Genomic DNA, 14070 nt, shown 5'->3' on the forward strand with positions numbered 1-14070 from the left:
CTTATTTTTGTGGTTTCATTTTTCAACTACCCTCACTGTTAAAGGGAACAGTGTGTGTGTGTGTGTGTGTGTGTGTGTGTGTGTGTGTGCGCGCGCACGAGGGGGGGGGGGGGGGGCTGTGGCATAACATGGAGACAATAGGTTAATGAATCAAGTTATTATGAAGGAACGTTACACTCAAGCAACTAGTCAACATCAGTAGATTTGAAGTACTAGCTCATTTGAATGTAGTTATTGTAGGAAATCAGATGTAACTTTGTTGATGAAACCATGCTGAAATCCACTTACAGTGACCAGGGAAAACATAGGTCAGGATAACTCAACATGAATTTGAATACTTCCTCCCTCCTGAATGACATTTCAGTCCAGCAATCACAGTACCTTTTTTTTTTTTTTTTTTTTTATCAAAGTGAAACCAGTCATGCTTTATGGGTGCATTATAGTCAAGTTATTCTTAGGCTTCTTTCCCACTGTGTGGGATTTAGGGTATGGTGGCAATTTTAAGGAAACTAAAAACCAAAAATTTTGAGTAGTTGATTTGGGATAACACTGGAAACATACAAAATGTCAATTTAAATCAGCTTATAGAAATGATTATATGGCTGCAAATATTCTTATTTCTCTTTCATTCAATTTTGACATGTTTGTACAACAGAACTGGAGGAGCTTGCCTGCAATCACCCGGAACAAGCAAGACATCATATTATTTTATTTAACAAATATCACAAAGCATTTTAATGAGAGACATTTTATCTTTAAAGCTGCATATAGCAAGTTCTGTTAATATGATGTGGATGCACAGTTACAATTTGGCCCCTAGTCTAAGAGACCTGGAACATGTAAAATGATGCACTTACAAGTTAACAGTTATATGTTTTGAGTGCATTTAAGCAGCAGATAACAAGCTTCAGTATCAACAACATATATTCAGATTGCTACTTTCACTACAGAATATATGGTGCATTGGATTAATTCAGTATCCACATGACCTTGTATTGAAGACTTGACAGATCAAATGGCAGCTACGTGTTATCACATCTTTATACAACTGAACAGGAACTAAACAAAACACACACACACACACACACACACACACACACACACACACACACAAACAAACAAAATCACTGTCACACGTTAAATTGGTTCCAATCTAAAATACATGAAACTACAGGACAGATGTTAACATGTCTAAAAATGTTATTTACAATCATTTAATATAATATTTCATACAACAATTAGCATCAACATTCACACTAGCACAGAAAGCATTAAATGTTTTATATGGGTTAGAAATGATAGAAGTGGGTGTGAACGTGTGAATAATTCATGGAATGTTTAATTCTGAGCTATCTCAAGACATAGTCAAAGATTTCAATTAATAATAATTTCATAAATATGCCATTATATAATATATATCACCAGTAGTTCTTAGTTCAGCACAATCTTTGATATGACACTTTTATAGTTGAAAATGCCTTTAATCATCCGAACAGATATTACCTCAGTTGCTACTAATGGTACTGAAGCTGAACATCAATTATCTCTTCATTAAAATTGTGTACTGTTATAAACTGGAATGCAAATGATGATATTTTGACAAATGAAATATTTAAAAATTGAGAAGACAGGGGCAGGAAGCATCAAAAATAAAACAGTTGCCAGATCAGACAGAAGCCCACACAAATGATGAGGAGGACATGAACTGAAGAAATAATAATAAAAAGCACTAATAGATGAAGGTACAAAGAAACAATAAATATGAAAATCAATAGCAAAAAAGAAGAAATTCCATATTATTTTTGACTTATTTAGAATTTCAATCAATAGATTTACGAATGAAATCAATGGTATTGATAAAGCACTAAAAAGACTTCTTCAGTATCCATATTCCTACTGTGCAGGTGACTACTGGTAAGGAGTTAAAAGGCTGGCCTTAATGAGAACATCCTAACCTGTATAGGTTGTAGCAAGAGAACACTACACTACTTAAAACACATGTGACCTGAAAATAACTCAGCAATTTAAATAGTTTCCACAAATTAAATTTCTAGTGACAGGTCCCCCAGCAGCTTACAGGACATCGACATATCCCACAGAGTCCAGAAATAGCCCAATCTTTGAGAGTGTATCATTTCATCTTTTCCATATAATGCAAATGTTCTGTATCCTCAGTTTGGTCAAGATATCATTTCTCATGCAGTAAATCTTAGAACATGCATTGTTGACTTAAAAATAATTCATATGCTACATTTACCTGAGACTGATTGCCAATAAACAGTTTTTCCAGTTAATTTACCAACATCTGATTATATATTTGGTATTTGGCGCCTATCATTTTTACATAATCTGTTCTAAACTCTTCCTGCCAACATAATGATTAAGCACTGCTGTCTTTCTGCCCTGCCCTGAAAGGAACATGTGCAAAAATAAGTGCACACAAAAATCTTTTAACTATTATAATCTGTCCAGTGCTACAGTACATGCTGCCCATGCATTACTCTCTCTGCCACTGTTTCATCTAAGTCTAAAACCTGTGTAGTTATCCTGAAATGCATGTAATAAGACATACAACAATTTTTTCATGTGAAATATATTCCTTGTATTGAATTCAAACACATTTGTGTCAATTGATCTCAACAAACTGTGCTGAAACTCAAGAGCTTACTGTTTCCCATTCAGTAACTGATAATTAACACATATTCCATAATTTTCAAGAAAGTAGGATGCAGACCTCACTCCTGTTCATCCAGTCTTATTCCATCCTCTTTAAATTGTAATTCTTCTCTTTCATTTCTGTTCACGTATATTGCCACTGTCACACTCTATGTTTCTCTTTCTCTGCCTCCATTGAGCCTGTCACTAATTTCTGTAGTTCTCACTCCCTTTCTTCCCTCTCTTTGTGTGTGTGACGTATTCCTCCGTTTACATCAATTACTAGTACATGATAAAGACATGTACAAAAAATGCAACTTGCTGTAATAACCACATAAGTTATCTCGAATCAATATATTTCGGGCATTTGTCTTAGGTGGGACATTTGATATGTTTCTTTGAAAGTATAGCAGACTATTGCACATCTGACGAAGATAACAAAGGAGGACAATACAAAGTGCAATTTATGTATGATATTAAAGTAAAAGTAGGCATGGAATTGAAGTATTTTATCAACATGTCGGTTTCAGGTTTTGACTGTAAGAATTTGAAATTATAATCGCCGAATGCCAGGTCACATGGTGTTGCAAAAAGTAATTTACTGGATTTGCTGCTCTATTTGAAATGGCATATCTATGAACTGCCCATGATAAAAACAGGGTAATGCTTTCACATCACTGATACAGTGCTCACAATTTTCACAGTAGTAATGCATAAGAATAAGAAAAATAGAAACCTATGAATTACTTTGGCCACATTCTGTGCTAAATTACTGTCAATAAATAGTTGAAAAAGTGTTCTGTCTCACTGTTCACATTAAATTACTTGAAACTGGTTGTACAAGTAATGACACACACACACACACACACACACACACACACACACACACACATATATATATAGTACATAAACATTATATCCATTCTTACAAAAACTAAAATCACTGTTGCATATATAATTCATTATTAAATGTAAATGTATGTACAAAATATTATGAAAGGAACATCCAAAATTCAGTAAAGAAATATTTTTTCCAAACACATTGCTTATTGGAATTACATCTTGAATCCAATCGCTTGGTATATCAAATGTTCAGAGTTAATGGTTTCCAGAATAACTACTATAGTAATCTTAGGGATATTAACTGTTCAGTCATATTCAAAATGATATTACACTGTTCTTGTGCAGAACATATTTTGATGAATTATGCTACACAGCTGTAATAAAATGCATTTTTCTTAAAACTGGAATGTACAGTTATGATACGTGTTTGAAATCTCAGACTCTGTACATAGTGGAACACAATACAGTTGCAATTTACAAAGTTTATGTAATTATAAATTATTTTGAAAATAGTAATATTGTTTCCAGAGTTCTTACTACCTTTATATGAAATCTATACGTAACACTGCAGAAGAACTTAACACAAATCAGTCCTTGGAGACAACTATAAATTATAGCCTACACATACAAAAAAGGAGACATAATAATACAAAAATTAGCATTAAGCTTAGGTGGAAACAAATAAGAATGAATATGTAATTTTAAATCTATTAGTCTGCTTTTTTCCATTTCCATTGCTCACTGTTTGTTGTCCACTTTCACAAGGAACAAAACACATCACATCAACACATTACTGCTTTCTGTCTGTCACCATCGGAACATCAGTGTGTTTGAAAGCAACTGATAATTTCAGTTTGCTAATTAATGAGATTCAGTCTACATAATTTATTCTGACTTTTACTGTCTGTTACTTCTTCACTAAGCCTGCTATCCTATTGAGTTTTGGCTTGGGTGAAAGGAGATTGTTGTTCTGGTTCAGCAGCTGAACATCTTGTTGCTCCTTCACTGACTGTTCTTTGGCACCCCTGTAACAAATAATTTTGTTTTATGTCACGATCGAAGTGTCCAGGCAGTCTGGTGAAAGAGCTGACACTCGTGGATGCACTTATATAAATACAAAATATTGTTATACAGGATGGTCAATTCATAACACAATCACCTGGCAAGTATTTTGTTGCAGGCAGCACTGGTGGGAAATATATTTCCACTCTGTTGAGAGGCCTTTGTTTGCCTAAGTAGCATGTGTCTGTTGGGTGATGCAATGCAATGTATTGAGTGAAAGTGTTTCAAATGAAATGGTGAAATACAAATACTCCATTCGCCATAGAGTATTCATGTATGATTCATAGGTGCAGACAGAATCAGCATGTGCAGTAAGACAATTGCTTTAAGAGGAATTTCCTGATGTTCGAGATCCTGATCAAAGTACGATTCATCAACCGATAAATAAATTTCACGAAGTGGGAAGTGTTCTTGACAGGAAACTTAGACAACCACATGCAGTATTCACAGAAAAAAACTCTGGATAACACTACGCATGCTCTGGAAAAGTCTCCTGGGAAACCAGTTCAAATTTCCTACGGCTCTGTTCAAATTCCTACAAAGTTACCGAGTTACAGCCCAATAAAATAACTGCATTCCAAGATCTTAAACTGAGTGACCCTGCAATAAGGTTGTAGTTTTGTGAATGGATTTTGAATAGGGTGCATGTAACTTTATTTCAAATGAACCATTGTTCCACCTTTGTGGATACTTTAATTCACAAAATAACTGTTATTGGAGTTCTAAAAAGCCTTTTGTAACACATGAGACACTCTGCATGATAAAAAAATAGGAGTATGGTGCACTATTAGTGGTGAGAAAATAATAGCTCCTGTATTTTTCCAGGAAAAACAATTAACAGTGAGAGATATGTGGAAAACATTATGCCACCTTTTTTGGTCAATTAACTGAGAGAGAAGAGAACATTCTTTCACAACCTTTCAACAGGACACAGTGATGGCACGTACAACCAACTTCTCATTATAGGAAATTCGTGTCTTTCAAGGTAGAGGTATCAACAAAATATGGCATCCTCATATCCTTATTTCACCACAGCAATTTTTATCTCTGGGGGTGGGGGCAGAAATGAGAAAGTGTACAAATCAAATCCACATACTTTAGATGAACTTAAAACTAGCATTTGTCAAGAATTTGCTGTCATTTCTCAGAGGAAATTGCAGAGTGTAATGAGCGATTTCCTAAACAGTTATCAGAAATACTTGAACAAAGAAGGGAGTCAGTTCCAGCATCTCCGTGCTTAATATACATGAGTAAGTCACTTTTCCTTTTTAAGTATTTATGGTATATATGTTAGAAACTATATTTACTGCGGACTTCCTGTCACCAACACTGCATGCACAGCAGCTGGAAGCTTCGCAAAAGCAGTTGTGTTAACGATTCATCACTTTGTTTAATAACAATGATTAGCTCTCACAATGTACCAGTAGGCTACTTTCCAATGGGTGCACAAAATGTCATGCACATTTTTAATAAGAGTTTCAGAACATACAAACTGACAACGTAAAAAGTATTGAGAGACTTAACAGAGCAAGAACGCTGATGTTAAACTTTTCACCCAGCATACAAAATTTCATGTATTAATTAGAATTCCTTCTTAGTGAGAAACTGCAACAAAGTAGTGGTGGACTGTGTGGTGATTACCAAGCAATTCAAAGCGAGACAAATGAAGCAGATAAATTTACATGTGCGTCTGAAAATTGAAGTGAAGGGTTAAACTTAATGCCTCCATTCTTGTAACTCAGTCAGACTTATCAATTGAAGATATGGAGCTATTGACAAGTATCATAACATCTACATTCCAATAAGAGTATTGCTTGCAAGGAAAACATGGCATCTCTGTTCAGTTCATCATGTGTAATCAGTTAGCTGGCTGATTTAATCCCTAGCAGCTACGAATTCTGTCTCATTCTCTGCAAATAGGTTGATGCTGTGTTCTGATCATAACTCTTGTTTTCCTAAACAATGACACTATATTTATGGACTCTGTTTGATAATGAATTGGAATGCTTTTGCTGTGATGCAAGTCAACTATGCATGTATGTGAGACTGCTAGAGTGAAGTTATGCTTCGGCACCTAAGGACAGGTATTAAGTGAACTACCTAACTTGCACAGTGGTTTCCACCTCTATCTATCAATACTGCCATACCTGTGTTACTCTCCAGCAACTTGCCTGTATTCTTTTTAAACTGTGTGCAGAATTAATTAATTGCGTGAATTCTTTAATTTTCTTTAGCCTCAGAATATTTATTTTATTTCATTGCGAACTTACTAACTTTTGTTTCTTGCTGCAGTGTACTTATGTAAGTGTAATAAATAAATGTTTCCATAAAAGAATGAGTCACAAAATCCTCAGTAAGATAAGCAGTTATCTTTACTTATCAAATTGTTTATAATAGTTGGACTTTATTTTAGTTTCACACAGCTCCATTTATCTTTTGAAATAATAGAAAGTGAGTGACATGTAAATTTCTACTAGAAGCTCTCCAGGAAAATTACATTCAGTAGCCTTTCCAAAAGTCTACACTTACAAAAAACTTTAACATACAACCTCATTTACTCATGAGCGACAAGTACTGTGGATATAAACACAAATGATTTTTTTTTTTTTTTTGGATCAGAAGCAAATGAAAATAACAAGTGTAATTCATTCACATTATTGCAGTATTGTAAATATGCTATTAAAATAATATCATGAATCAAACAATCCAGTGGATAGCTTCCAGAGCCCTCAAGCAGTTCAAATCATTATTTTATGTTCATTCTTAATAGCCCTGCACAGACAAAATGGTATGTATTGGCTTCTAATTTCTTACACAACCTCGCTGTGAGCATAATATTTATATTATCAAAACTTGTAGAGTATTTACCAGTGACTTAATATCTGGCCTTTGATAAATCTACTGCCAAATGCACGTACACTACTCGAATGCAAAAATTTCAATAACAAATACAACTTTTCTTATTACTTGTCATTACATGATGATACTATGTGCATAAAACTTTAATGTCATACTGATGACTAGAACCTGAATCAAAATAACAAAGTGATTCACAGTGAAGCACAGCTTAGCATGGAAGGAGGCAATGCTGTGGGTTTGTCGGTACATTCATGCACAAGCAGTATTACTGTAGCAGTAACAGCTGTGTGATTCCATACCGACTTGTTTCCTCATGCTCCCAGGTCATGCGCAATACTGAGTTCACTTAACAGGATTGTGATATTTCTTAAACATAACAATTGCACTCCTCTGCATAAAATGTTACCTTTTCCTGTTATTTGTATATCTCAACAAAAGCAACAGGACGTGCACTCTCTTTTACAATAATCAGTTGTTGTGGTCTTCAGTCCTGAGACTGGTTTGATGCAGCTCTCCATGCTACTCTATCCTGTGCAAGCTTCTTCATCTCCCAGTGCCTACTGCAGCCTACATCCTTCTGAATTTGCTTAGTGTATTCATCTCTTGGTCTCCCTCTGCGATTTTTACCCTCCACGCTGCCCTCCAATACTAAATTGGTGATCCCTTGATGCCTCAGAACATGTCGGCGATCCCTTCTTCTAGTCAAGTTGTGCCACAAATTTCTCTTCTCCCCAATTCTATTCAATACCTCGTCATTAGTTGTGTGATCCACCCATCTAATCTTCAGCATTCTTCTGTAGCACCACATTTCGAAAGCTTCTATTCTCTTCTTGCAAACTATTTATCATCCTTGTTTCACTTCCATACATGGCTACACTCCATACAAATACTTTCAGAAACGACTTCCTGACACTTACATCTACACTCGATGTTAACAAATTTTTCTTCTTCAGAAACGCTTTCCTTGCCATTGCCAGTCTACATTTTATATCCTCTCCACTTCGACCATCATCAGTTACTTTGCTCCCCAAATAGCAAAACTCCTTTACTACTTTAAGTGTCTCATTTCCTAATCTAATTCCCTCAGCATCACCCGACTTAATTCGACTACATTCCATTATCCTCGTTTTGCTTTAGTTCATCTTATATCCTCCTTTCAAGACACTGTCCATTCCGTTCAACTGCTCTTCAAGGTCCTATGCTGGTTCTGGCAGAATTACAGTATCATTGGCGAACCTCAAAGTTTTTATTTCTTCTCCATGGATTTTAAATCCTACTCTGAATTTTTCTTTTGTTTCCTTTACTGCTTGCTCAATATACAGATTGAATAACATCGGGGAGAGGCTACAACCCTGTCTCACTCCCTTCCCAACCACTGCTTCCCTGTGATGTCCATCGACTCTTATAACTGCCATCTGCTTTCTGTACAAATTGTAAATAGCCTTTAGCTCCCTGTATTTTACCCCTGCCACCTTTAGAATTTGAAAGAGAGTTTTCCATTCCATATTGTCAAAAGCTTTCTCTAAGTATATTAATGCTAGAAACGTAGGTTTGCATTTCCTTAATCTTTCTTCTAAGATAAGTCATAGGGTCAGTTTGCATCATGTGTTCCAACATTTCTATGGAATACAAACTGATCTTCCCCAAGGTCGACTTCTACTAGTTTTTCCATTCGTCTGTAAAGAATTTCCATTAGTATTTTGCTGTTGTGACTTATTAAACTGATAGTTCAGTAATTTTCACATCTGTCAACATCTGCTTTCTTTGGGATTGGAATTATTATATTCTTCTTGAAGTCTGAGGGTATTTCGCCTGTCTCACACATCTTGCTCACCAGATGGTAGAGTTTTGTCAGGGCTGGCTCTCCCAAGGCTGTCAGTAGTGGTAATGGAATGTTGTCTACCCGGGCCTTGTTTAGACTTCGGCCTTTCAGTCCCATTCTTCTTCTACTATATCTCCTTCCCCCAGTCCTGTCAATCGTTCCGTAATGCTCTCTCTGAAACTCTCTACAACCTCTGTTTTGTCAGTTTATCCAGGTCCCATCTCTTTAAATTCACACTTTTTGCAGTATCTTCAGTTTTAATCTACAGTTCACAACAAACAGATTGTGGTCAGAGTCCACATCTGCCCATGGAAATGTCTTACAATTTAAAACCTGGTTCCTAAATCTCTGTCTTGCCATTATATAGTCAATCTGAAACCTTCCAGTATCTCCAGGCCTCTTCCATGTATACAACCTTCTTTCATGATTCTTGAACCAAGTGTTAGCTATGATTAAGTAATGCTCTGTGCAAAATACTACCAGGCGGCTTCCTCTTTCATTTCTTGCACCCATTCCATATTAACCAACTATGTTTCCTACTCTTCCTTTTCTTACTATCAAATTCCAGTCACCCATGACTATTAAATTTTCGTCTCCCTTCACTGTCTGAATAATTTCTTCTATCTCATCATACATTTCATCAATTTCTTCATCATCTGTGGGGCTACTTGGCACATAAACTTGTACTACTGCGGTAGGTGTGGACTTCGTGTCTACCTTGGCCACAATAATGCGTTCACTATGCTGTTTGTAGTAGCTTACCCACTCTTACTTTTTTATTCATTATTATACCTACTCCTGATTACCGCTATTAGATTTTGTATTTACAATCCTGTATTCACCTGATCAGAAGTCTTGTTCCTCCTGCACTGAACTTCACTAATTCCCACTATATTAACTTTAACCTATCAATTTCTCTTTTCAAATTTTCTAACCTACCTGCCCAATTAAGGGATCTGACATTCCACGCTCCAATCCATAGAACGCCAGTTTTCCTTCTCCTGATAACAATGTCCTCCTGAGTAGTCCCAGCCCAGAGATCTGAATGGCGGACTATTTTACCACCGGACTATTTTACCCAAGAGGACGCCATCATAATTTAACCATACACTAAGGCTGCATGCCCTCGGGAAAAATTATCGCTGTAGTTTCTGCTTGCTTTCAGCCATTCGCAGTACCAGCACAGCAAGGCCGTTTTGGTTAATGTTACAAGGCCAGATCAGTCAATCATCCAGACTGTTGCCCCTGCAACTACTGAAAACCCTGCTGCCCCTCTTCAGGAACCACATGTGTCTGGCTTCTCAACAGATACCCCTCTGTTGTGACAGCACCTACGGTACGGCTATCTGTATCGCTGAGGCACGCAAGCCTCCCCACCAACGGCAAGATCCATGGTTCATGGGGGGAGGGGGGACAATAATCAGTATGATTTACGTATTTGTGTCATATTCAGTATGAAAGGGGTGCTCAAATGGATTTGAAGTCTTTATGTGAATACAGTAACTAAAAACATGAAAGTAGTACAAACTGTAGTGTGAATACTTGCGCAGAGGGGTACCCCCAATAACAAGATGAGATTTCTTATGGAAATGTGAGCCAGACAGTGTCTTCAAAAGATAAGACTTCTTCATTATAAATACTTTTTTTTGTACCTGGAACAGAATTCTCTGACAACTGTTACAAAGAAGTCTTACTGCCATTGAATAACTCTGTCTCCTGAAGAATAATGCATAGTTTGATTATAGTTGGATTTCCTTTCCTCTTGTACTGTTAGTATATGCTATGATGAACAGCATCTTGTTGGAATGACTTTTCCTCTTTTTACCATGTGTCTGCATCTTAGATGAACCAGCCACTTCCTCTTCTGCACATTATTTTTTAATTACAAACATTGACAACAGTGTTTTTATGTATCCTCAAAGTGTCTGCTGTCCTTTCTACCTTCATTAGAACCAGTAAATTCACACCATAGTCTCTCTTCTCCTTAAAATATTCCTACACCACACATACTTGCATGTCTGACCACACAAAAGTGAGGTGAGCAGATCACTGAACATTCGGTTCAGTAACCACTCTTACCTGCATACTTCTATTGCAAGCTTGAGACATTCTGTATTGCAAAACAAACTCACTACACAGGGAAAGAAGCACACAATGGAAACAGATTGTAACTGTTGGGTTACTGGCCACAAGTGTTGTCTGTAACTGGCTACAGTAACTGCTACCTGCAATAGCAGAGCAATTTGACAATGGTGAACGGAACAGAACAAATGCTTACTTTGATTGGTTGTTGCTATTGTAGCAGCCTTGTAAATAGTTAAACGACAATCACTATGTTATTATGATCCATGTATACTTTTGGTTTACTTAATGAACTGTCAGCTAGTGGGTTTCTATGTTAATTGCTGGACTGTAATGGAGGATAATGAGCATGTTATAACTTGGCTCTTACCTACATTAATGAGAAAAAGTAAATGAGGCAAACATAAAAATTTGAGAAAACCACATAACAAATGGGTGTTCAGCAATGTTGCCTCCTTTGGGTGATAGATCTGGACTGACCCTAGAGAATGCCTTTCATTACAGGAAGTTATTTGATAATGAAGACTCCAGGATGAAATAACAATGTGAATATTAGGATACTTTGCACCTCACCATGTAGGGGTGTTGCTGAACAACAGACACACACATTTAATACTAGACTGCAAGATTTTAGCTATGCCTGCCCACTATGTTTACATCTATACTCTTCAAACAATGGAGAGGTGCATGGCAGGGGGTACATTCCATTGTTCCAGTTATTAAGTTTGTTCCATTCCATTCACATATGGAGCGCAGGAAGAATGATTATTAAAATCCCACTGTGTGTGCTACAGTTCTTGCGATCCCTATGTGAGTGATACATAGGAGGTTGCAGTATAATCCTAGATTCATCATTTAAAGCTGGTTATTGAAACTGTGTAAGTAACCACACACTCCCATCAGAAGCAGGGTCACCTGTGAAAGCAGCCATGTAGTCTACCAACTTAGCAGCAACCACTGTGCAACATTCTTCGAATGCATGACTGCTGAAAAAATTTCTGTCTGCATGAATGGCCTTCACAAAACTGTGGCCAGTGGTAGCTAGACCATCCAGTTGCCTAGCATGGCAACTTTCCTGAATTGGCAGGTGGGAAATCTCCTTGAAACAAACCCTTTGTTCTCATGAATCCACCCTCTCCTTAATGTTTGTTAGTCCTTAACATCCACCTGCCTCTGTCTCCTTCCCTGCTCCCACTGCAGCCTCGCACATAGTCATTTCCCTTTCTCTACTCCCCCCCTTTCCCCCTCCTCATCACAGCTCTCCCCATGCTCCACTTAACATGTCCCCCCATCCTTCCACAGGCCACATTACACATCTTCCATCACTCCTATCTTGCTCTCTCTCCCACGCCACGTCTCTTCTATATCCACACTATCCAACCCAGCCAAGATCACCACCTGCTCCCAGTGAGGCCATAGTGCCTGGAGATGACAGTGGTTTGTGTGTGATTGTGTGTGTGTGTGTGTGTGTGTGTGTGTGTGTGTGTGATGAATGGCATTGTCCAATAGCTAAAAAAATGTAACAGTTTACTATTAGATGTGCCTTCTGCTATTCAACATCTCCTTTATGTGGTTAGAAGCAGTCTAAGAAAGTTGTACACCAACTACATTCAGTAATTACCTGAATGTAACAGATTTTATAAGAATTTTCATTTTAAAAACTAAATTATGTTACAACTAAAACACCATACTTACAAATATCTTGTGAGGTCTTCAATATCAACAAGCATAGAATCTTGCTCCATGTGCAGATCATCACGATCCATCAGGAACTTAACCAATCCTTCATTCAAAACTGAAACAGGTTTTTTAGTACTTTAACCACGGTGAACATTGGCTGACATCTATAGTGTTTAAAATCTAGGCATGAGAAACAAGTAATGAATTTAGCTAAAAAAGTGATGTACTATCATTTGCATACACAATGATTCTATTTTCATATGAAAAATACACTAATAACTGATAAAGCATGGATTAAAATCATACGCCTGAAATACTACTTGCAGCAAGACTATATTGACAAAAGAAAAGAAGCAAGTAGAGCAAATTGTTGCAATTAAGTGAGTTTTCAAGCTACATTTGAATTCAGAAAACTGAAAGCTGGCCTTGGTTTTACAAGGCAAACAACAACAACAAAGAAAGATCAAATATCATTAAAATATATATCAAGCAGACTGCATTATATTAAATTATTTAGTACTCCATGGGTACTCTATGAACTGTTACCCAATAATAGGTGGTCTTCAGCTTCATAATACAAAGTGAATTTTTTAGTCCTCCTTCACTTGCCCAATATTTGCATATCACTTTTGAATGGTAGCGAGCTTTCACTACTAAACTTAAATTTTTGTTGTTGTTGTTGTTGTTGTTGTTGTTGTTGTCGTTACAGACAAGGATTTTATTCAGTTACATTCAGGTAAATCTGTATGCTGCCCTTTGGCTTGCATTTCACAATTGTATTGTACAATGTAAACAAACTACTGTATCAATGCACGAACAAAATTTCTAACTTTGATAGCAGCACAAGTCTACTAATATTAAAAAGCATCCTTCCTTTACTCGCACTGAATGCATGAATTTCATTTGTGAAATGTGCTTATTGTGACTTAAGTAGGACTGGTTAACGTAGGTGATTGCGATGAATGCACAGAGTGTGGTGTAAGGTTTGTGTTTTGATGATAATGAAAGTGAATGGAAAGGGTGAAACTTAATGCCATCACATAGTCTACTTCGTTTCAAAAAACATG

General features: G+C 36.7%; 1 protein-coding gene across 4 annotated transcripts in view; it reads right to left on the reverse strand.

Annotated features, from left to right (window-relative positions):
* Positions 1 to 594: 594 nt before the first annotated feature.
* Positions 595 to 14070, reverse strand: part of LOC124593714 (schwannomin-interacting protein 1 homolog) — a 1030697-nt gene continuing 1017221 nt past the window's right edge. For all 4 annotated transcript variants that reach the window (XM_047132026.1, XM_047132025.1, XM_047132024.1 and 1 more), the window contains exons 12-13: positions 13019 to 13118; positions 595 to 4523 (exon numbers count right to left, since the gene is read on the reverse strand). In XM_047132026.1, coding sequence (XP_046987982.1) covers positions 4406 to 4523; positions 13019 to 13118 — 218 coding nt within the window. In that variant the 3' untranslated portion in view covers positions 595 to 4405. The remainder of the gene's footprint in view (positions 4524 to 13018; positions 13119 to 14070) is intronic.

The sequence above is a fragment of the Schistocerca americana genome, chromosome 2 (genome assembly GCF_021461395.2).
Source record: "Schistocerca americana isolate TAMUIC-IGC-003095 chromosome 2, iqSchAmer2.1, whole genome shotgun sequence".
Classification (NCBI taxonomy): Eukaryota; Metazoa; Arthropoda; class Insecta; order Orthoptera; family Acrididae; genus Schistocerca; species Schistocerca americana.